Source organism: Rhipicephalus microplus, chromosome X (assembly GCF_043290135.1).
Source record: "Rhipicephalus microplus isolate Deutch F79 chromosome X, USDA_Rmic, whole genome shotgun sequence".
Taxonomy (NCBI): Eukaryota; Metazoa; Arthropoda; class Arachnida; order Ixodida; family Ixodidae; genus Rhipicephalus; species Rhipicephalus microplus.
Window position 1 is genome coordinate 2,956,402 of NC_134710.1, and position 26,005 is coordinate 2,982,406.

The following is a 26,005-nucleotide window of genomic DNA, read 5'->3' on the forward strand; positions in this document are numbered from 1 at the left end:
GTTGCTCGTGATGCTATTTTTACTAGCTCAGCCATATCTCGAGGAAATATTTTAGTTTCTGCTGGTCTGGCGATTCGATCAGCATTTGGAGGGCGCTTGCTTTGGCCAGAATGGTTTGGCTTTGTGCTCGACTCTGTCATTCCAGTGATCCCCTGCAGGGCTCCGAAAGTCGCCACGGGCGGAGAGAGCAGAACAGCCACAATTTTCAACGGTCAACTAGCATCCCTCCTTCCGAGCCGTGCTAGACGGCTCAAAACTCCGGATGCATTTTCTGGCGGCGGGGGCGCTGTTATGCCACAAGCATAGTCCTCGTTCGCTTGTTCCCCCGAGAACCAGCGCAGTTCCGGCGAACTCTCCCCCTCTCAGTGCCACCTTGCTCGCAGACCGCGGCGAGCCACCTTGCAGTTCCGAGTACGGCTGCGCCTCCTCCGCCGAGCACCAAAAACTGGTCTCAGAAAAAGGACCCAAGACGTTATTTAAGGCTGTGCCGGCCCCATGTTGACGATTTTGCCCCAGCCGACAACGTCGGGTTGCCTGGCTCTGTACAAACGACAACCTCCTATAGTAAACGGTCCTTCTTGTTGCTGTTTTCAAAACTGATTGCCTCCCTATTCTACGTCCGGGCGAAGGCTTCAGCGAAGTCTGTTCAACTGCTCGCCGCTCTTGGCTACAGCTACCATCGCCACACAGCGAATTCATAGCAGTGGTGGCAGCGGTGGGATGCCACCAAACCCACATTTATAACAGTTGTGGCAGCGTTGGGATGCCATCGAACCCGAATTTATAACAGTGGGGGCAGACGTGAATGCCATCGAACCCCGACTTTAAAACAGAGTATACCATGTTTCATAAATAGTGGACTGCTAGATATCTCCCATGGGTTGCCATAATAATCTTTGAATAGACGAAGGACTTTTTTCTGTAAGATTTTAAGTTCGTTTAAACTCTTTTCACTTGTAGTGCCCCATACAAGCATACTAAAATTCAAACGTGAATAAAAAAAGTGTATATCTCGTGTAGTTTCAATTAACGATAAAACACCCAACAATCTTGCTTAGTTCAGATGCGAGACTATCGACATGGGTATTCCAAATTTTCTTGGAACCACACTCCTAGAAATTTTTATAACTTAACCTGCTCCAGCCTTTGGGTTTTGAAAAAGATTTTAATGTCGTCCTCGTAGGGCTTGTTGATAGGCTGGAATACGATTTACTTAGCTTTAGATATATTAAGCATGAGCTTATTTCGATGAAGACATTTTTTAAATTTGAATAACTACGCATTTACCTCTGCTTCAAGGTGCATCAGTAATCTACTTGTAAAATTTATGTTAGTGTCATCAGCATAAATAATCAATTTTGGGGATCGTGGAACTTCACACAAATCATTAATATAAGTTATAAATAGTAACGGTTCGAGGATTGAACTTTGCGGTACATCATTTGTGACAATTTTCATTCGGGGAAAAGTGCTACCCACCTTTACATACTGTTTTCTTGTGGTAAGATAACATTTTATTAGTTTAGCTACAACGCCCCTTACGTTGTAATTATGCAACTTGGATATTAAGAATGTCATGTTTAACTGTGTCGTAGGCCTGCTTCAAATCAATGAAAAGCCCTATGGTGTACGTTCTGTCTTCCATGTTTTTTAGTATCTCTTCTTTCGTATCTAATAGTGCCGACTCCGTAGACTTGCCCTTTTGAAACCCATATTGTGCATTATTGATTATCTGGTGCTTTGGGAAAAATCATTCATCAGGTGTGTGTGATTTCTTCAAAAACTTTTGAGTGTACTGGTAGAACCGATATCAGGCGGTAGTTTGATGATACATTCTTGGCACTCCCTTTAGGACAAACACGGGCTATTTTTCTGAAAGAAAAATGCAGGTTTCTAGCATGGTGTTCACGCCGTATGAAAAAGAGTGTGAATTAGTGAGGCTACTTATTTTATTGAACTGGCTGCTATTTGGTCAACATCTGCAGCAACATGGTCACGTATTGTGCAGATTAATTTTTGCACTGCAGAAGGTGTGATCAGAGTAAAAATGGGTGAGTGTGGTAGACGCTTTATATCAGCTACAGGCGGATCAGTTGCACCACAAGGTGAATCTGTGTAGTCGCCAGCGTTAACAAAATAATCATTCATAGCTGATAGTGCTTTGACATCTGCCTTATCGTCTGCAAAATCAGCGATATTGTAAATGCACGACAAAACTTCGTCCAATCGTTCAAGGTGCTAACAAAATGTGGTGGAAAATATGACGATGTCGTCTAGATAACAGAGACATGTTTTCCATTTAAGGCTGCGGAGAAGCGCGTCTATCATGCATTCATGCGTGGCAGGGGCGTTACATAAGCCAAAAGGCATGACGTTAAATTTATAGAGGCCATCTGGTGTTGCAAATACTGTTTTATTCTTGTCCGCCTCGTGCATGGGTATTTTTCAATACCCAGATCGAAGGTCGAGGCTGGAGAATTCAACGCCCTGGAGAGAGTCAAGTGCGTCGTCAATGCGTGGCATCAGGTACACGTTTTTGTGCGTGATCTTATTAGGTGCCCGATAGTCAATGCAGAATCGCACCAAACCATCCTTTCTGCGGACCAACGTAACAGGTGAAAACCAAGAGCTGGATGATGGCCGGATGACATCTCATTCGAGCATGTTGGCGACGTCTGCAATGATCTTTCGCTCAGAGGAAGACACACGATAGAGGTGGTGGCGTACAATTTTATTGCCTTGAGTGTCAGTGCGATGCACTGCGACGGAAGTACGACCCAGGGTCTTGGAATGGACATTAAAGGAAGCGCTGGGGTTTTGAAGTAGAGCTAAATGTGCTCCTTTTTGCGCTGCCGGGAGATTGGGGTTTATTGCTGCCATTAAAGCAGTCGTCGTAGCTTCGCCATTGGTTCGAGTAGCTGAAGATGGTGGTTCCCCCTGAAGAAACATGAGAGAAAGTTGTTCGGTGTCGGTAAAGCAAGTCACAATGGTGCCCTGGGGCAGCTCAACAGGAGAAGTAGCCTTAACTGTTGCGACCAACGCTCTACGATCATGGAACCCACTAGGCTAGGAGCAATGGTAAGGCCGCCAGATATGTAACGTCCGGACAGTACAAGGAACACATCCCCATTAATGATGGTATCAGATGCCAGCGTCAGGATATGCTCATGACCTGGGGGAATGGAGCAATCAGCAGTCGTGACAAAACGGAGGTTATCTGCATTAATATCTGGAAAAATTACAGTGTCTGCAATGTGAATGATTCTCTGATGGCAAGATATCGCCGCAGAAGCTGAAGAGAGGAAGTCCCATCACAAAATGAGCGCGCTGGAACACAAAGACAGAATGAGAAATTGTACGTGATCAAAAATGCTTCAATAAAATCTTACAGTGTGCAAACACCAGAAGATCGTACAAAAACTCCATTAACGCACTGAAAAGGCGGACCATCATATGGCATTTTGACTTTTTGCAAACGAGAACACAAGTCGACACTGATCACAAAAAACGATGCAGATGTGTCCACCAAGGCTTCTGTCGAAACACCTCAAACACACTGAAATTACATATGAGGGACATTCCAGAGAAGTTTGATGCAGGCCGTACGATGCAGCTTTCCCTCCTGAAGCTGCACTGTTCAGTTTTCCGGTTGAGGATCATATGCCATGGTAGCTGGACGAAGAGGAAAAGAGGTTCGCCGCATAGGCTATGGGGAGCAACGATGCAATGAACGGAATGTATCCACTCCATTGAAGGTCTGCGGAGGTGGTGATCGACGTTGGTAATTACATACCAACGTCGTAGCCTTTTGCTTTTGCTTCGTTTTTTTCTGTTGCACGTACAGAAAAAAAAAAAATAAATAAATCTCAAATACAAATACAAATACATGTGCGGCGACAGAGGGGAACAGTGGCAAACAATTCATCTTGTTCGAAATTGTCATAGCCACGCCTCTAGTTGACGCCGCCGGCAGAACCTTGTGATGTGGCCTCGGATTCTGCAATAATAGCAAATGGGTCGTGGTGACGCCATGCGTTGAAAAGCGCAGGCGTTGCCCTTGGTGTGAGAGCATTGAGCTAAGCAGGCACTGTCGACCCAGGTTGTGGTGACAGCTAGGAAGGTGGCGCGAGAGCGTCAACTTTGGCATAGGTGGGCGTTGGTGTGGGATGCGGGTTCGGGACCTGAGTGCATGTCATTGATGCCAGCTCTTTCCTGATGATGTTGGGGAGGCTGTCTCCAGAAAGTGTGGCACGGAGCTCGAGAGAGGATGACACCGCTTGTAGTTGCAATTCTGCACGGATAATAAGACGGCTCAAGGCACATAGCTCGCTGTCGTTGGGTGCTCGCAGAGTAGGCACGTTGGCTGCGAGCATAGAAGATGGAGATCATCGAGGCGCTTACATGTGCTGATGATATCCACGACTGTGGTGGGATTCTTTGCTACCAGAGCGTTGAACGCCATGGTGTCGATGCCTTTGACCAGGGGGCGAATGCGGTCATTTTATGCCATTGATCCATCGACCCGGCGGTAAACGGCGAGGATGTCTTCTATATACGAAGTATATGACTCAGCAGAGTGCTGAACACGCTCAGCAAGCTTCTATTTGGCATTGTCAGAACCGACTGAAGGGCTGTCGAAAATCTGGTGGAGGAGCTACTTAAAGGTTTGCCAGTTAAAGAAATCCAGCTCATGGTTGAAAAACCAAGTCTTGGCGACCCCTGTGAAGTAAAACGGCATGCGAGACATTTTCGCAGAATTGTCTCAGTGGTTGAGCAAACTCGCGCGGTGATATTCTTCCAACCATTCTTCAACGTCTTCACCACAAAAACCTGTGAACATCAGGGGATCCTTCTGAGGAGCAATAACAGTCCAAGAAGGAATCCGCATGGGTGCAAGCGAGGTGGATGGACCCGCGTGGTTTGGATCGTTGTGGGACAGAACTGAGAGCTGGCTGTAATGGCGACGACTGGAATGGAGCTCCAGGAATGCTGTGTTGTGGAAATGGACGAGGCACTGAAGCACAGAGAGGACAAGGGACCAGGAAGCACTCTTTACCACTTGTAAAGCAACGTTGAGGATGATGATGATGATGCCTCCACTATGGCTCTTGCCCACTCAGGGGCATTGGCCAAGAATTGAGAATGAAATTTAAAACCTTTCGAATGATACCTAATCCTACCAGGAGGAGGATAAAGGGCACGTAAATACAGATTGAGTGCAGTATTTTTTTTTGCCATTTCGACCAGACAGAATAATATACAGCCCAAATTGAAATTGAACATGTTTAGAATTGATGTTTAGAATTTGCTTAAAAATATTATAATAACAAATATGCAAATTGGAATTTAAAGGCGCGTTCGTTTTGTTTCACGTAGATAGCTGCAAACGGCATTAAAGGCATTGCTGTAGCTGTAGCCCAGAACCGAAGCACCAATGTAGAGTATATTCTCAATGGGGAAGGGCAGCCCAAGGTTAGCAAATGGGATGGCTAGGAGACGTTTTCTTCATAGACTGTAATGGCGATATGACAAAAGATAATTGTCTATTGATTGAGGACCGAAGCCTCTTCTTCTTTATTGACTGAGCCAGATCCCCACTACACAGGCCTAAGTGATGATGATGGGTATATATAGATGAGAAGATGAAGCGCATGAATAATGCTCACAGTATCAACATGGCCTTTTTTGTTACGTTCAGTTAAATTATTTACGTCATTCCACATATTCCCTGGATTATCGTAGATTTTTTAAAAATGTGGATTGATAATAAAATACCCTGGCTCGCTTGATGTCACCATTAGGTCTATTGTAAAACTTTTTATAGTCTCTAAGAAGTGATACATCGCGAGATTTTACAAACGTGGGATACATTTTTTTTTTGGATTTGGTCATACAGTGAGTTTTTAATTCACGGCTTGCGTATCTTCTATTTCGATAGCTTTTTTGTTAGAGGGAGTGCGCAGTCATATATGCTCCTCAGTTGTTCAAGAAAAAGATTTAAAGCCCGGTTTGTATCCTTTTCTGCGCACACTATATTCTAATGTGTCGAAGCAACTACTGCTCAAAATCTGTTTAGTGCATTATTGTTTATTTTGCGATACTGTTCAATGATCTGCTTTTTATTTTGTGTTTAGGATAATGATAAGAGAGAAAATATAGATAGGTGGTCACTTATATCTTACGACAGTAACCTTGAAATACATTTTCTGCTTGAAACATCTGTGACACTTACATCAAGCAGTGACAAAACTTTTCCGATTATAGGCCTTGTTATTGTGTTTGCGCTTGTGTATGAATTCAAAACCGACTGGAGTTGTTTAGAGCTGGAAGAATCGCCTATTATGTTAATGCTGACGTCACCAATAATTAAAAAAGGCATGCACATTGTGTGTAGCTTTTGCAAAAGTGTATCAATATAGTCAAGGAATTTTCACTTTTTCTTGCTCAGTGATAACGGACCACCAAGCGCTATGTTGGCCTTCATCGCTAAAGGGTCCTACTGGCTGGCTTCGGCGCTGGGTTCTGTGACTGCAAGAGTATACCTACACAGTGACGTACTAGTCGGGACGCCTACATCAGGACGCAGACTGCCTGTCCTGCTACCCGGTCGATAAACCGAGCACCATCCCTGACACCGACACCAATAGTTGCATTTTTTTTGTTTCACAAATGACCCGCATCGGTAGTGAGCAATGCCGTGATGCGTCCTTACGTACTATCGTCGAGCGCCTAGAATCACCATCTTCTGATCATTCCCATCACTCATTCATCCTTCGCGATGGTGTATCATACTGTTGAAATTTCGAGACAGATGGACCGGCCCTGCTACTTGTCATTACGATACACCTTTGCTCGGTAGTTCTACACGAAGTTCATGATCTTCCAAGTGCCGGTCACCTTGTTGTGTCACGCGCTTATGGCTGGATGCACCGACGCTTCTTTTGGACAGGCTTTGCATGCTCAGTTAAAACATGCAGAGGCGTCTAGACACTTCCCGCTGGACGCCTCCAACCACTTGACATTCTGTCAGAGCCGTTATTCCGCATTGTTATAGACCTACTTGGCCCTTTCTTGTTGTCCTCTAGCAACAGGTGGATAGCTGTGGTCACAGACTACGCCACATTTTACGCCGTGACATGAGCTCTTCCAACAAGCTGCGCCACATATGTCGCCGACTTCCTCCTGCATAATGAGACCTCGTCACATGGAGCTCCATGCCAGCTGCTTACAGACTGTGTCTGCACCTTCCTATTGAAGGTCATAGCGAACATCGTGCAGCCATGTGAAACGAGGCACAGGCTCATTATGTCGTACTATCTGCAGCAACTGGACTCACGGAGTGTCTCAATCAAACAGTTACCAACATGCTTGTGAAGTTCCTTCAAACCACTGTGATCGGGGCCTTACTTTAGCGTACGTGATATCTGCATGAAATTCTTCATGCAATGTGGTTGAAGTTGTTATTTCCTTTGTCAAAAAGGAGGGGATGGGACTAAAAGCCGCCCAAGCGGCTTGACAAGGGTCCCGACTCCCTGATACTGCTGGTTACTCTCTGCTGATGACAGTGCTGGTTGCTCTCTATCTTTTCTATTGTTTGGCCAAGAACCTACATTAGCCCTAAATACAGTCATTCCGTCTTTCGTAGTACTGACCAGTGATTATACCCTTCATGCTATTTTTCGGGTGGTCCATGCAGGCGAAATCTCCCATACTCGTCATCTGACCTCTCAGGAGAACCAATAGTGTTTGTACGATTGACACCGAGATGTGCACTTATCGCCCGGTTCATTGGTCCTGTTATGGTCTCCATGCTGTCAAGTCAGCTTAACAGAAAAACTGCTTTCTTGCTGCACAAGTTCATACCAGGTCCTTCGTGCAGTTACTGCTGTGATATATAAAATTGTTTCTACTGCCTCGTCACCTTCGTAGCCACCGATATCGTACATGTGTAATGCTCAAGGCCCTACCACTCTTCCGGTGATGTTGACATTTAGGTGCACTTCTGTGGCCAGGGATTATGGTACAAGCATACTGATATTCTCCGGGACCATGCACGTGCGCACCCGACAAAGAGGATGAAGAGCTGTCTCCGATCGGTCGCTGATCAACCGGTCGTGCCGCAACTGCTGGTTTAGAATATACTTTATTTATTGCCACATCGATCTGGCGTTCCTTCTCTCACATGATAATATTAACCCCTCATGTGTCCTGCTCAAACTGTCCTTAAACTGCTTTTGACGAGCTCTACATGTCATAGTGCAATAGGTACTAATTTTACAACCTAAATTGCGTGTTATCCGCTAGTTGGCAGCACTTGCTCACAATTTAGTTTTCTCCTGTGTTTGAACGGAGACCTATGTTTAGCTGGCCCATCAACAGAAAAAGGAGCTTTTCGTTTTCGTTATATTCTTCGAGTGATGATGTTCGTTTTGTGTCGGAAAACAGCGATGACAGTGAATTGAGCAGCTTCTCCGGGGATGATGAAGACAACTCAGAAACAAACATCGCGAGTGCTTGCCAGTGAAGCGGCATTGTGTTACTATTCCCTGTTTTGAAATTTTCTACTCGGTCCCAAACCTTCCCCAGTGAAATAGCACGAGGGTGCTTAGCTTGCACAAATGAAGAAAAATGTAGCATCTGCAACTCTTGTTTATAAGGCTTTTATTTTTATTAATAGCAGCAGGTAGCTGTCTTCTTATTTATTATTCGAAATAAAGTTTATTGTGTTAACTTGACTAAGTATGTGATATAAATGTTTTTTTTTTCAACATTAACTAGCTGTTTTTAGTACAATCAGATTCTAAATCAGCAATAAAAAAAATGGCAGATGCCCCGTACTGTGGAAATCAATGACATGCGAAGCACGAATTAGGCAGGTTGATATGTTACTTTAAAATCAGTACAACGTTATGAGGTGGTCGTAAATTATGTCGTACATGAGTTCCATGTTTTCACTATCATGTTTGGACATGTCATTTACTTTTGTTGTCTATTCATGTCACGTGATACCAAATGTGGTACATGTGGAGCTAGCAAAATAGCTGCGAGCATGCTATAAGCGTAGCATTGCATGACACACATGCCACGATCGTCATGTTTGGACGTGTTTAATTTCGCCGTCCATTCATGCCATGTAACACCAAATTTGGTAGATGTGAAGCTAGTGAAACGGCCGCTAGCGCATCAAGAGCATGGTATGTTGTCCTTTTGTTACTTGACACGCATGTCATGATTATCATTTTGCACCAGTCACATACCTTCGTCATCCATTCACGCCACATAATGCTAAATTTGGCATATGTGAAGTTGGGAAAAGGACTGTGAGCGCACTATGAGCGTGGTGTGTAGTCATGACTTACGTGACATGCATGTCTTGATTTCCACGCAAGGGTCTGTCACTTATGCTCGTGTTATTGCTGTGTCAAACCATACCAGTTTTGCAATATGTTATGTGAACAAAACCACCCTAACAAGACCATGAAATGTAAATCGGGACATTTATCACATCTCTTGATGTTTATGTTATGACTGGTCACTTATGCTTGTCATACAGTCATGTTATGCTATACCAATTTTGGTATCGATATCATTAAAAACGGCCAGGAGGGCTAAAAGTTGTAGGTGGCTAGATAGAATGATAGATATGCTGAAAGTCGCTGAAGTTCGCTAAGAAATGCTTCGCATTTAAATGGCTCTTTTGGTTGGGAAATGTTAAAAATATGGAGCACTAGAGGATTTAAGGAGCTTTAGATTAGCGTATGAAAAGATAGCGTTTGTTGTGGTTGCCCGCTATTTCCATCACTATATGTGGCTTGCAAAAGAAGAACGTACGACACATGTGCAGTGGCATGAAACACTGACTCAAAGCTTTGTGTAAGCTATCCTAAAAATGCCTATTAAAAAAAATCTCTGCGACACGCGCCTGCCTTGCCTGAAGCACCGCATTTCCTCGCTTACACTCGCACTGAGAAAAATTTTGGCCGGACTAGAGGGTAGACACGCCCATTGTTTATTTCTAGTATGGCCATGGTGTTCAATAATTGAACATGCGGCAGTTCTGCGTCCAATCAGCGGCATTCTTCTGGCTGTCGGACCAATTCCTGTGATTTCTCTTTCACAGTTAACTTCTGCTACCATGAAGGTTTGCTTCATCATTGATTATGTGCGTCAGTTATCAGGGCGGAGAACATTGGTGCTTTTACGCTGAAAATTGCTCCAGCTGCCAAACACCGACAGACAGTGGGCAAGCTTATACAAGCGTACAATAAACAGTGAACTGCTTCTCTAAAGACACGTTTTGCTTTCATACTATATTGATTCCTGTGACGAAGGGATCAATCATGTTTTTTGTAATTATGCAGGCTGTCCAGCTATCCAATGTGGGCCTGGTATTGTCTGAGCCACTGCAGGGCTGCGCCAGCCTCGTCAATCGTCTTGAGCTTCGTCACAATGTGGTGCTCGTCGAACGCGGGTCTGTCCAACATTTGCTTTGCTCTCTATAATTGTGTCATCACATGGTTTTGGTGGTAAAGAATATAAAACACAGCTGGTAAAGATGAAATGCTTTATTGGGCGGACCCAGTTCAAGAAGGAGCACTCCAGATGCTGCGAAAGCGGCAAGCACAGGTGTCCGTCATTGATAATTTGATCAGCAGTGAAATGCGTCAGTTTTTGTAGATGTGTCACAGCTCATTCCAGCATAATGTACTGATGCTGGCATGCAATCTGGAAGGTACTCGAACATGCTTGTTAGGTGTACAATGTTTTTAGAACAGTCGATGTCGTTCAGAAAACCGCACGCAAGTTCAAGCGCAGCCTGCGCTGTGCAATAAAGCGCTTCCCAAGAAAGGGAAAAGGGCATTCTGCGCGAATTAAAAAAAAGTAAGCATGCAGGTTTAGAATTGTTTTTTATTTTAAATAGTAACTGGAACTTTATTCCATGCTCAGTGCCTTGACATATCTGGACCATTGATACTGTTTTTGATGACTCCAATCAGATTGCTTGGGTGTAGTTGAGCACACTTTGGAATGTATACGATTACCATAGGTAATGTTAGGATGACGCGTTCACAAAGAAATAGCCACCTGAGATGCAAGCTCTAATGTCCAAGCGTCGCAAGGCTGCCGCTTTTATGGTGCACAGTGTCGTAGCCAGTCTGCGGAAGCCGAAAACCACAGCAGATCCAAACGTTGCTGTTGATTTATATCGTCTCTTAGCCAGTGGAATGCTATGTGGGGTTGGAAATGCTCATGGGTGCCGGCCAAGGTAAAAAATGTTCACTGACATTTCAGCTGCCACATTGGAACTTTGTTCACAATCTGTTTTGTTCATTATATCTTCAGCTCCTGAGTGGGAACTGAAACGTCTGTAAAGATATGTCATCTTGGTTGATGTCTGTGAATGTTTCACCGATCTGAGCTATATAAGATTTTGTGTAATCCTCAACTTGATGCTGCTGTGGACGGCTTAAAGGCTTCACGCTTCTATTTTAAAGTGTCCTTGTTGCACACGAGATTTGACTCGGCTGCTGCTCTTCATACCTGCTTTCTGCAGGATGTGCAGAAAACTGGTGTTTTTCCAAGTTCATGTGCATGAGCGGGTAGCAAATATCGTATTTAATAAGAGGCGCACATTGAGAGGGTGCTGCAGGCTTACGTGTCCACATCCAGCTATGACAACCAGGTAGTAGAAAGCTTCTATCGGGATGTGAAGTCAGCAATGAATAATGTTTATCATATTCTGGTTGACTCAAATACTAATATAGGCAAGAAGCATGCTGGAGGCCAGGCAGTGGGTAGCACTGGTTGTAGAAATAGCAGAGGAGACTTATGCATAATTTACAGATCTTGAATACTTTCTAGAACTGGAGGACCAGAAGTGGGAGTGGAGGAGCCCAAATGAGACGGGGAAAAAAATGAACTTGATACTCTGCATACCCACTGGCACTGTGTAGGATGTGGAAGTGCTTGGCAAGGTGTGATGTATTGACTAGAGCACTGCACGGGTCGATTTTTCCGGCCCGAGCCCGGCCCGGTGTTTTTAAATACCGCCCGTACCCGAAAGGCTTGAGCTCAGCGTGGCCCGGCCCGTTTCAGCCCGTTATGCCTTGAACATAAACAAGTCACTGCCCACTCTTCGATCATTGTGAAGATACCTTCCTCACTCAAGATATTTTCTAGTGAGTGCTTTGGAACTTCTTCCAGTGTCGTGATGTTTCACTGGCATACTCTGTGTACTTTCGGTTAATTACGCACATAAAACTTTTGAGAAATAATTGCAGGGTAATATACAAAATATAATTGTAGTCATAGCTGGCTGTCTCATGTATGCAGTGCAAACCACACAATGTTGTTTTTGCATTTCAAAAAACAATACAATATATACTGCCCCCATGAAGTGAAAAAAATGTCAGACATTTATATTGTGAGTCTACATAAACTGCACGCAAGCCAGGGCTCTTGAGTAAAAGTAACAAGTCTCCGGCAAAATTCATTAAGTATGCCACGCAATAAAAACACGCTCTAGCTACTTCTGGGAGGAATATACCAAGCTGGACAGCGTTACATAAATTCAAGCTATCGCGTTGGCTTCTCGGCTGTCTCCGACGTACACTGCATTTTCGAGCTCAGAACAAAAAGGTTTTTTTCTCCCCACCCTTCTTCCCCCAAGTCGCCGCCACCACAGCTCCATATTCTGTCGAAGTGACCCACCTCCATTAGCAAGCGAGCCACCATCCTCATTCCCTGAAATGCTTGTTTTTTCGCCTTCTCATGACGGCCTTCGATCTTTCAAATTGTTATGTCTTTGTGGGAAAACCTCCGTAGAACCTTTATTGGCGCTCAGCACAGTGCCGTCTACAACATGGCGTGCATTTGAACACTCCAAGAACAAACGAGCCTCTGCCCTGTTACTGTTCTTTGTCTCGTCAGTCTGCGTCACGGGCAAGTTTTTACATCGTCCCACTGCGACAATTTGACTAATCTTACCGTAATATTTTCTAAAGACAGCCTCTAAAGTCCGTGTCATTCTTCCACAAATCCTCCCCGCAACAAATGATGCTACAATTTTCACCTTACTTGCACGAGTTTAAGCGAAGTCCTATAATAATGTGTTTCAAAAGCCTCAACTTCAGTTGATGACTATCTGTCTTGAGCGTTACTTCCTTATTGGAATATGAAACTCTGCAAGATAAAAGTACGGAAAGCCTTCAGAGATGCGTTAGCCTCAATCACACTTCAAATGTGTGCTCTATTTTAACTGGCACACGTTAAACGACTTTCACAGAAGTCTCCTGACGTAGCCACAGTCATCGACACTGCTGACCTGAAGCAGCTTCGATCAGGACACAATGTTGTTTGGAAAGGTGTTGTAGTTGTTGATGAACCATTGAGTCTAAATCGCGTGCATGCATCGAAATTACAGCGCACTTGTTTAGCACGTGGGTGTCATCTCAGTCACTAAAACTGTTCACATAGCCCAGCGAGAGTGTTATGAAGGCCACCATGACGACGGCATCGATGCATGTCACTCGCATTGAGGTGCGCGTAACGCTGATATTGCGGCAGCCATTTAAGAGGGGGGGGGGGGGGGGCAGTTGTCTTCTGGAGTTTTTGCGCTATTGAAGGAAGAGCTGATGCCAAGAGTACCTGTCTTCGACTGTTGGACATTGAAAGGTACTCTTCTGCTCCATTAAAAGAGGCGTCACACGCAGCTGGGGTTCTTGTCGTACCTATTTCGCCAATTACTTCTGGCAGTTTATTAGTGGCAATCTTTTCTGCATGTCAGTCTTTCTTGTATCACTTCATAATTTTTACACAAGGTTGAACTGGTACTTTCTTCAAAGAATTGGCAACACTGTCATGATCCTTTGCTGATGTCCTTGGTAGCACAACTTTACCGCGACCATTTAGGAAATTCATGGCTTTGTTGAACACTCTTATGTTGATGTCTTACTTTGGGAATGTCTTTTCTGCAATATACTATTGGTATCGAGCTCCAAAACTGTTGTGAGGGAATGTCTTTTCTGCAATATACTACTGGTATCGAGCTCCAAAACCGTTGTGACGAGTCAGAGAAGTTCTCCTCCTCATAGATAGACCTCTGTTCGCAGGACGCAGATACGATCGTTCGAATACTGTCCACTTTCCTCATCGACGGATATATGGTCAATGGAGAGTCCAGTTCATTTTAACAGAGCGGTAATAGTGATTACCGCTCTGTTATCTGACACCCAATCGACTTCTTTGTCACTTGGCATTGCTTTCCGCAATCGGTCCAACCCAATCAGAAAACTTGCTGCGGGTTCGCAGGTGACGCTTAAGAGAACAACTGAATCCACTAATGGTTTAACTTCTGCAATGATGACTTCTTGAAGTTTATTCGTCTTTGAAGATTCACTGATGTCGCGGCAGAGGAAAGGAACAACGGCCGCTTCTACGTATCTGCACTAAATACTGCGGTAATTGCAGAAATTAAAACAACTGACTTTTAACCAGCAGAAATTGTTAGTCGAGTCAAATTGGTGAATAAAAGTTCTTTCTACGAATAGTCTATACCCACTTTGAAACTTTTGAAAGGCGGCCACTGGCAATCATGGCGGAGCAATGAAATCTGGCTACATTTGCTCACGAAACCAAAACTGTCGCACAAAACAGCGTATCTACCATTCACTTTGACAATGTAATAATTTAGAAGGTAATTGTTTTGAACTGTGCAAATGTTCAGTTGTTTTAATTTTTTATTTACTGCTGTAATTAATGTTTGTACCCATCTGAAGATGCCTTCGGTCAAACTAAAGGCAACACCACATGTAGCATGCAGATGGCTGCTTTTTGTAATTTTTAAATGATATTGGACACATTTCTTGAAACACCCTGTATATGAGACCTGGGCCTAATACGGACCTGACTCTGGCCCAGGCCCGACCCAACAATGCCTTACCCAGCCCGGGGTTTGTGCAGTGCTCTTTTAGTGACCATAAGATGGCAAGGTCCAGCAAGGAACGGAAGAAACTGGTATGCAGTGTGCCAGTTAACGAGTTCTTTCCCTCTGCTGAGAAGGAAAGAACTACATGAATACAGGATCTCACTCCAGAATGATACTTGGCTCCAACTGAGGAAGTCGACCTTAGTATGGGCACAAGGATCAGACGAATATCATTGCACAGTGTGCAAGTAAAGCCTATGGTTGGGTTGTTCGACAGGACACTGTACATTTCTTAGGAGGCAAAAAAAATCTCGTCAAAATATCTCAAGTATGAAAACCTCAAACCGAGCAAATAAAGTAGGACTGGCAGAGGACAGACAGAAATGAACAAGCTGTAAAAAAGACACGAAGCCTAAAAGCAGCAAAGAGAGAAAACCGTACGTGTAGAGGCAAGAAAGGCAATGTCACCACCAAGATAACTAAAGACAGGCTCAACTAGAATAAAAATTGGTGTCTCACACACCATTAACGACAGGGGTAGTAAAGAAAGCCTTTGAGCGATTGCTGAGAGGCAAGACTGCTGGTCAGGATCATGAGATCTGTGAAAAAATAGTGGATATGTTGTGCTCGTAAAACTGAAAACAGTGTAAACGAAATGACTGTTCACTGTTTATATACTAAAATACTCGAAGAATGCTCACATTGTTCTAATTCTTAAGAAAGGCAATGTCAAAGACATGAAAAATTACAGGCAATAAGCTTCCTGTCCTTTGTGTACAATTTTATTAGGAAGGTATTAGCTAACAGAATCTGGGTCACCCCATAAATCAATCAGCCAACGAATTATACAGGATTTCGTGCGGGTTGCTAGAAAGTAGGTGTTATCACACTACCAGTCAGGCGACAAAGAAATGCTATGATGTAACCAAACCCTATACATAACGTTCATACACTTAAAGAAGGAGGCAGTATATTTGTTAACTGAAAACCCTATACCTGAAGTTGATATGCAGAAATGGCTCTGCCCCAAGCTTCTATGGCTTCCCAAAAATTCATAAGACATGAATTTTGCTTTGTCCCATTGTGGATTTCACAAATTCCCCCCTATGGGGCTTATCAACCTATCTTCACAAGATAATAGTTTTTATGGAAATAGAAACCTACATCCGGCATTCAGGACATTTCAGGAAAATTGTGTCCAGTGTGAGTCAGGATGAAACCGACTGCATGGTGTCATTAGATGTGGTTTCCCTTTTCACCAGCATACTCTTTCCCCTCACATTTTTCGTGACGTGACGGGCACTTGAAGGCGACTCCACCCTGAACGATAGAACACCTTTTTCAGTTGATCAGATATGCCAGCTGTTGTATTTTGTCTCTCGAGCACCTGCTTTTCTTTTAACAATGCCTTCTTCAAGCATACCAGCCACGGTGGCAGCGCTCGTGATGGAGGACATGAAAAAACGGGCACTTTCCCGTGCTTGACCCCAAACACAAGCTGTTTGTTTGCTATGAGGACAACTTGCTTGTGTGTGGTGAAATCTGGCAAGGTCGACAGCCTGCTCGCCTGTGCGAACTCTGTTGAGCCTGACATACAGTTCACAATGGAAAGAGAGAATCATTCGGCTCTCCCGTTTCTGGGTGCACTAGTGGAAGGCAACAACAGAGCCTTTCTTTCTCAGTTTTCAGGAAACCTACCTACACAGGTATCCCACCTCCACTTCAGCTCGAACCACCTCACCTGCCACAATCTTTCCCTGGTGCAAAGCCTTGTTAGGAGGGCCAAACAAATTTGCTCGCCATCACAGCGGTGAAAGAAGAGGGAATTATCTGTGACTAACGGCTATACAAAAGCGTTTGTTCTTAGAGCCCTGGGAGAGCGGAGGAAATGTGACACCGGCGTCGCCGCAACGACACCATGTATCAATCCCCTACGTCGCCGGCGCCAGTGAAAAATAGCCCATATAATGGAAAAGGCAAGGGTCAGTGTCACCTACAAACCATCCACCACCATCGGTGTAGGTTCATCTCTTGGCCCACAGATTGCTCATCTGCGGGAAAATCTCAAGGCGTCGTATACCGGATCCCATGTGTTGACTGCCGCACTTTGAATAGACATTGAGGAAACAAAGAACTTTCGTGAAAGAATGTGGCAGCACATGAACGACCTCCGTCAATTGAACAGCCAGCGGAGCGCAGTTGCAGAAGGCTGCGATATCAGCAGTTGCTCGGCAACGGTGTGGCGAGTTTTTTGCCATATATAAACTAGAAAAAATTTTTAAAAATCAGTCTCACTGGCGAAGAAATAGCAACAATGTGTGATGTTGTAATGGTGATGCTGAACACGCTCTTTTCTATTTTTGTTACCACACGATTACGCGTGTAACGGTAACTTGTGCAAATCGCACCCGAATGACTGGGGACCATCTAGATAATCTTAGAACCTTCCGATGAGATTGTGCGCAAAATGTGTACATTACAGTTTGTTCTGGAACTTATGCGGCCCCTAACGATAACGCTTTAATCTTCGATGGCCGCGCCGCGGTGGTCTAGTGGCTAAGGTACTCGGCTGCTCACCCGCAGGTCGCGGGATCGGATCCCGGCTGCGGCGGCTGCATTTCCGATGGAGGCAGAAATGTTGTAGGCCCGTGTGCTTAGATTTAGGTGCACGTTAAGGGAGGATGCGGCTTTGGGATCGCGAAAAATGGCAAAAAAATCGATTTTTTGAAACAAGTTTTCAGTTTCTGGAACCCTTTTTCTATCTGGTTCCAAAATATCTACACTGAAAACCGCGCAGAAGTGCTTCGGAAAATTCGTTTCACCCACCTAGGTAGCAAAAATTTTTCAGGAAATGGCGAGAAAACGGCGATTTTCAAAAAATTATAGCTTCGCTATGCTTGGGCCGGGAGCCGGCTTCTTGGGCTCATCGGAAAGAGCATTTCTCCGTGTTTAACTTTTCCGCCTCAGCTGGCTCCTCCCTTTAACAACAAGCGAGCAAAAAGCAAATGTTTGAAGGTCGTTTTGAGGCCCTTGATTGGCCGTGGCCGCCATGTTGCTCAGCTCGCCTCGCCATTGGCCCGACGCTCGCTCCGGGAGATCGTCGTCTGCTGCTTGTGCGTCGTGAGGACAATGCTCTCGAAAATCGCCACTTCGTGACGTGTTCACGGCTTGATAATCACTTAAGATATAACTATGCTTTAATTACGAGCAGTAAGCGGATGCGCGATCAGGTTACTACGAGCGTCAGCGCGGTCTACGAGCGGCGCGCGTCATTGGAGTCGTCTTTAGCCCTAACTCCGGCGACTGCGGGCAGGAACGACGCGCTAGCGCATTCGTGGCGACGTGCTTCTTCGCAAGCAACGAAGCTGTAAGCGGCGGCACGATCTGATTACTACGAGTGGCTGCACCGGATGCACGATCAGATTACTACGAGCGGGCGCGCGGCGGTCTACGAGTGCGGCGCGTCATCGGAGTCGGCTTTAGGCCTAACTCCGTTGACAGCGAGACTGCGGGCAGGAACGACGCGCAAGCGCACTCTTGGTGACGTGCTTCTTCGCAAGGAATGTACCACATCACTCGCTAGCTCCTCTGAATATTGTACGGGCATTTTACGCATCGGCAGCAGACAACACAGTCAAGCTCATCACCCCCCCCCCCCCCCCTTCACTGCCAAGGATCGCTCGGAACAGCGGCTAGCAGTTTCACGCGTCGTCATTCGAAAAGGCGATGCCAAGTGCAGTGCGTGCCGATTTTTTGTCTTCGTAGTTACACATTTCGCGCATCGTCATCGAACGCCGCCGGCAAGTGCATTACGCGCCGGCTGCACTGTCCGAGCGGCCGCGCACCCCACAGTCATATGGAGTGCCGTCAGTAAGCTTTTGTGATGCGATTCAGACGTGCTTGGAGCCGTGCTTGATATCGCCACGAACGTCTATGAATGTTCCGAGGTTAATGAATTGCTGTAGATTAGAGTTTCCGCGACCGGCTGTAAGATGATGCGTTTCACGGCTAGAGCGGCGAAAGAGCATGTGTGAATCAGGGGCACGAATTTTCATATGCCCGTTTCGTGTCATTAATTATACTGCTAGAAATTCTCGTGCCACGTCTTCTGCCCATAACTTTATTTAGAAAGAAGGCATAGGCCGTCATGGTGTGATCCATTTTTTTGATGCAATAAACTTCTCTCCAAATAAAAAAGAAGTTCACTGAATATTTGTAATCAAGTACTTAATTACGCTAATTAAATGTGTAATAATTTCAGTATATGGTTTTATTCAATTACAATCTTTTCTGTCATACCTATCACACCACTCCTTCATACAAAGAACTTGGTTTGAAATTCATACTTGTTCTTTGTAACTCATGAAAAAGAGTAAATCATGAAAAGAAGTCAAATATCACAAGACAAACCTGAGATCACAATTTTAGGTGTCTTAGCGACGTAAAGAAAAGTTGAAATTAAACGCAGCTTTCTCAATACTGTTTTTTTTTTTTGACATTATGCTCAGCCCCTCCACATGGTTCAATGAAGAAATAATTTGTTTCTCGTAAAGTATTCGTGGTATCGCTTCAAAATTTTTATGGAAGCACTGTGAGGTTATTCTTAGTGTCTGTGCCAATTTTCATCAATATCCAGCGAGAAACAAAAAAGTTCATTGAAAAAAGCCTGTCGAAAACTTCGACAGGCTTTTTCTCACAAGTGTGTTTTTGACATTGTGCATTGCTCGTGGAAAGAGTAGCACGAGAATGACTGGACCGATTTTGATTCTGTTTTTTTTTCCTGAATCCCTGAACACTGCTTGTGGGTACAGCAATCTTCGATTTCTGTTTTGTGGCCCTGTTATTTTTCTAGATGATTTGTCCATGCCATTGTTTCTGACAATGTGTGTCGGCAGCCATGATGATCTCTAAAAAAAAAAGAGAACTTATTAAAAAATTCCGAGAGTGTCATACCCTGCAGCTTTCTTTTGAGTAAAGATCAACACCATTCGCAGCTTCCTGGCATGTTTTGTTGCAGCGCTAGGCTTTCCACGAGCAGACCATGTAATTGGATCGTGTAGCATTATGTAACTTGAGAACTACTGAAGCTATCATGATGAAACTGCATATTTCGCTATTCTAGACACTTATGAGTATGCATGCCAAATTTCATTGCTGTAGGTCAACAAATAAAGTTTTTTTTCAATGCCACCCCCCCCCCCCCCCCTTAAATAACCCCAAGTGGTCGAAATTTCTCGAGCCCTCCACTACGGCGTCTCTCATAATCATATGATGATTTAGGGATGTTAAACACCACAAATCAATCAATCAATTAATCTTCAATGGCACATGTGTAAACTCCGACGCACATTGCTGCGTGGCAGATTGTCGACGGCCGTCGCCTTATGTTCGCTGCTATCAGTCTACAGCGAGTATTGCTTGTAGAGTGACGTTTCGTTTTCCGGGCACAGGTTAGCCCAAATAAGTTCACTCATGAAAGCAGCGGCTGCTGACTTCGTCGACATCACAACCCTGTGACAATACCAAGGCTTGCAGCTAACTCTTTTGGATCTGACATCGCGACACTTCTAACTACAAAACACTGGTGTAAGAGATTAAGTACGTCTGCTCCAAAGAGAAATGCTCTTATCAAACAATCTCTTCTCGTTTAGAGCGCACCACGTTGAACAGCTTACGAGAAGTTCACAGGTGCTTCTCGAGCGACCCCCCTTTCCCCTGCATCTTTTCATGCTCGTTCAAGATGGGCGGCGTCTTTCCTCTCTGCTTGAGCATTTTACAGCAGTTCTAACACGCAGTGGACAGTAACGATGATAACACGTGCGGCCTTCGAGAGAAGGAGATCGGCCGTGTTGTTTAATCTTTGCTTAAGCAGCCCTCATCACCCCAGCTTGTGAAGTTGTAAGCGTGGGTTGAACGTACGATGCGTGGGGAATGCTACCAACTTTTAATTTATGCGGAACATGGCGCCGACGGCAAAAACCCATCGATTCTTCATATAATTCCTCTTGTATTGATAAACATTTTCACTTATTTGTCTACCGATTGGGTGGCGAGCACATATAAATTTTCCGGTGGTTTTCATGCCGGCTGTGAAACTTCAATGACCGGAACATAAGTTTTTTTGCCTTTATTTTTATAGAGCCCTATGGGTTTAGTATGAAAATAACTTTAACAAAATACAGTCAAATCCCACTACAATGAACGCCGCTTCAACGAAATTTCCGCTACAACAAAAAATTCACGGTTCCCCGTCAGCAGTCTGTAGGAGTCGATGCATAAATATTGTCGCCACAACGAACACTTTTTTTGCTGCCGTACCACTTCAACGAAATTTCACGATGCAATTCCAGGTTCAGATATTTCTTGCTATACAAGAAACCCAATCTTTAACATTTTGATGCATTTTCAGAACCTGAAAATACGCTGACGAAGTGTAAAACACGCGTTGGAACCACCAGAAACCGCCACTGTTCAGCAAGCATGGGCGCCGCCATTGCTCGATAGCGATGGCGATGAGACCGCTCTGCCAGGCTCTGGTTTTGCTACTGGCTTGCTTTCGAGCCGCAGACGATTCGAAGCTGAAGGGCAGTCATGGCTCATGGTTTGCTTCACGCTGCTGCCACAGCTACTGAGTGCAAACACAAAGCGATGCCTTTTTCAATTCCAATAATTGTCATCTTATTTGCGCTTGGCCAGTGTGGTACCTAATCAGAGGGGCTGTTCATCCGTATTATCAACCAAATCAGCTAGCCGCAATGATGGATGACAAAAATAGCATGGAATAAGGCAAAAGTCACCGCTCCACAATACCCTGCCTCCATGTCGGGGTTGTCGGATGCACTTCGGCGGCAGACAGCTGCTGGTGTTGACATGTTAATGCAACTGTTCGGTGCGCTCATGAAAGCGGTTGTAGGTGTTGTTTCAGCGTGGTTTTCACCATGGCCTCGCTATGCATGACTGTGAATGGCGTCGTGCCGCTGCTGGGAAAGAATAGGAAGCAGTGGAAACTTTTTTTATTTTAGGAATAAACGTTCCTTTGTTTTGCTAGCTCAGATCAGCTATATTTTTTCGATTTCACTACAACGAAATTCTCCCTTCAACAAAATATTTTCTGCACCCCATGAGTTTCGTTGTAGCGGGGTTCGACAGTAGCTCATCTCAAGTCTCGAGTTGCTGTTCATGTTCGATGCGGTGTTTTATTTACATTTTGAACATTGTGAAATCTTAACATTAAATTTTTTCATTCGTCTGAGATCTAGTAGCTGTCCAGAACGCCGCTTACGTTCTTTCTTTGAGTTGCTGAGCTTTCACCTTTGATGTTGTAAGGTGTAATATGTATGAATTTCGAGTTTGTGTAGTCGCTCGATCAGCATTGCATGTTTAGTAAAAACCACTGAATTTTATCGTGTTTACCAAAAAGCGAAAATTATAATTACCAGGCTCAAGAAATCTGCTCCGAAACTAAATTTCCATGCTCCAAAACACACCTTTTGCTGCTACAGAGCTTCTCCTAACTTCATTTTTACTGCTCCAAAGCTGCTCCAAAAGACTGAAGCGTGCTTTCACCTCCGATAATTACTGTGCCCAGACATATATTGCTGGTGTCGGTTTAAGTGCTGATGGCCCTTCCCAGTCAAAGTGTGTAAGAACTTGTGTTTGAAGGCAGTGTAACTCGCTGAATGCCTTTTATTCCTTTTCGCTCCAAAGAAAGGGAACGTCCTCTCAAGGGAACCGTGTCGAAGTTGCCGCAATAGATGAAAAGTTGGCGATAAATATCGGTAATAGATAGGCGCAGAGACTTAGCAAGTGCCTCGCTGCTTTTTTGTCATGTGCTGCAGGAAACTTTGCAACAGCATCGATATTGAGCAAATCAGGCCGAACACCCTTGTGGTGATTGTGACCACGTTCACTGAAATCAAAATGGCACTTCTCTGGTTTGAACGTCGGGGCAGCCAAACATATAGCATGTGGAACTTTGAATAAGCTGCCTAATGTTCCTCGAATGTAGCTGAAAAGACAATAAAGTTGTCTAGATAGGCCAAGCATGTGTGCCACTTAGTCCTGATAGCACAGTGTCCATTAAAAATTGAAAAATGGCTGGGGCTGAGTATAACCTCAGTAGAAGCACTTTAAATTTATAAAGATCGTCGGTTGTCACGAAAGCAGTTTTCTAACGATCTCTCCCGTCGACCTATATCTGCCAGTAGCTGTTTCTCAGATTTGTTTATGGGAAATAGCCTGCATGCCGTTGTCTATGAAGAGAATCGTCTATGCGGGGCAGTGGATAGACGTATTTCTTCGCGATTTGGTTTAATTTGCGGTAATCAGTAAAGAAACGCAAGCTTCAATCTTTATTTTTAATCAATGCATCGGGCGATGCCCAGGGACTTTTTTAAGGCTGTATGACGTCATCTTGAAGCATCTTCTGTACTTGCTTTTGAATTTCCTCGCGTTTTTTCAGAGCCACATCATATGGATTTTGTCAGATCGGTGTCATGTTTTATTGAACAATGATTCGGTTCTGGGTCAGTGGTGTTTGCTTGACCTTGGACGTACAGGAAAAACAGTCTCAGAACTGGTCTTTAAGCTCTAGTAGGCGCTGTTTATCCAAGGGTGACAGGGTAGAGCAAATGTTGACAGACAAATGTGTCGCAGCTGGAATGGTCGTGACGCTTGGTTGTGAAGCGAAACAATCCCTGGCTTGGCCTACGTCATAGTTGTAGGCAATCATGGTGCTGAAGTTCGTAAGGAGCACTTCTGCCTGCCCCATCAGTTACCCTTGTATTCATAAACCTAACTTAACCGTATCCTCATGACTTAAGTCAACCTTAGGCATAAGTCCACCCTTAAGGCGTTTCCAGAACTTACCTTGTACTTATCGCGAAACTTTCCTCGTACTTGAATAAGGCTCGGTTAAGGTAGCCTATGACCTACCTTGAGGCTTTTGTAGTGAAATTATTTTGTAGTAAAAATTTACCTACCTCGCACCCAGGGGCTATACTTGTCGAGTTAAGGGCGCCTTTCATAAGGCGCCCTTGTGACAGGATAAAGGAGGTTTTTGAAAGGCACCTTGTACTTTTCTTATACTTTTCTTGCCCTTTCGTAAGTAGCCTTACCGCCATAAGTTAAGATTGGTTCATGAATACGGCGGTTAGTGCCAGAATGCCTCTCGCGATGGAAACACCTTGCGTAAGCAATAGCGTGACTGTTCGCTCTACTATCAGCTCTTTATGGTTTGGCCGTTCACATAACACAGACACAAGGCAGCAGAATCTCGGTGGGAGCATCACATCATCGACCACGTTTAAACGCTGCAGTTGTTGTTCAATGGTGGCGCAAAAGTTGTGATGAAGGTGGAATCGCCGATTAGGAGCCGAGCGGTGCATTTACCTGTTGGCGTCATTAGCTGCCCACCAGCACTCCTTATGCTCGGCCCATTTCACGGCGTCTTGACCTTTCTAAGGTGGTTGGCGAGCTCTTGTCGCATAATGAGTAATCTTGTCGCAAAAGTAACAAAACATGGGCCTATTGCACATATATGTACATATTTTCACGAATTGCAGCGCAAATAGACTTGTTCAGAATTCTATACTGATGCCTCCCAAACTCGCACTTCTGTGTCCTACTCTGCAATCGGCCCATCCTTTTCGGATTCGGGTGCTCTGCATCCCAATACAAGCATCTTTACTGCAGAAGCCTATGCAATGCTTGCGGCAGTCAAACGCATCAAGGAATTGCAACTACAAAAAGCAGTAATATATAGCGACTCCCTGAGTGTGGTAAAACTGTTGAAAACCGGGGAAAAAAAACACAAAAATCCTGTCCTTGTCCCACTTTACTCACTCTTATGCACAATCTACACATTGAACCAGCACGTCATAGTCTGCTGGGTATTGGCGGACCAGCTTGCTGCATCTGTCCTTGAAAACGCTACTGATACAGTGAAACCTCGTTAAACCGTAGTTGGCCGGAGCTTGGAAAAAGTACGTACTAAACGGTAGTACTGCTTAACCGAAGTAGCGTCAGGTCGCTCACTTACCTGTCACAAAAAAAAACCTTCAGGGAGTGCGATGAAAGAACAAAAACGTGCAGTACAAAGCGTGACAAAGCCTGTAATCTTCATTTGACGACGCGGCGACCTAGCAGCAACGACAGCAGCCTGAAACTCACTTATGCTGTGAGCCAGCTTTTCGGCCAGCCCCCTCTTCTCAGCAAATACCCGCATGACGCTGACGCAATGCGCAGCTTCGGCCACTGCCAGACCTGGATCACCCGTGTTGTCACTTTCCGTGTCGTCCTCATCACTATCATTTGGCGGCACTGATGTATCACAAGATGTATCACAAGAAGCACTTGTCTTAAAAAAAAACAAAGGCGTTTAATGAGACATCCATGCTCGTACCGCCGCCTCAAAACATTTAATTTATGACAACCTTTTGCCGCTCATTTTTACTACACACATTACATGTCACACTCATGATTTTACTACCTATGTTTTACCCGCCTTTATAGTGAGGAACTTTAGGCCGCTCGATAGCCACCTAACATATCGAATGTTCACATTCCTCACCATGTACTGGCGCTCTTTGGTCATCAACTGGCCCTTGCGCCAAGAAACAACACCAATCATAATCTTGTCGCATAATCTAAAAGTCAGCACCAGTGTCAACCAGTGCTGTTATGTAGTGTCGTCTATGATAACCCTCAGGTCGGCATGTACAACCTTGCCGGCGTTAGTACTCGTGGTCGTCTTCGTCAGCATATCTTCTTTCTGTAGGGGCAAGGGGGTCTTCGTGGCGCCTCGGCAGTTCGCAACCTTGCCCCTTGAGGTTGCGGCAGTTAGTTACCCTGTCACGGGACAGGGGAGCGTTTTTTGACGGATTCAGCGTAAACTTGGCAGTTCGGGCAAGTGTGACTTCGTGGAGGTGAGGAGATCGCCAGCGATGATGTTGTGAAAAAGCTTGGCTGGTCGGCAGATGATCACCGCCGTAGTCACGAGGATTTTGCAAGTGAAAAAAAGCGTGACGAGAAAAGTTGCCAAATCCGGCATTGCTATGATGGTAGTAACAGAGATGTGGC

General features: G+C 44.7%; 1 protein-coding gene across 1 annotated transcript in view; it reads left to right on the forward strand.

Moving 5' to 3' along the window:
- The window catches only part of LOC119175618 (protease-associated domain-containing protein 1), a 55,766-nt gene that overhangs the window by 15,589 nt on the left and 14,172 nt on the right, over positions 1-26,005 (forward strand). The window contains exon 3 of the mRNA XM_037426520.2: positions 10,362-10,471. Within this exon, the coding sequence (XP_037282417.1) occupies positions 10,362-10,471 (110 nt within the window). The remainder of the gene's footprint in view (positions 1-10,361; positions 10,472-26,005) is intronic.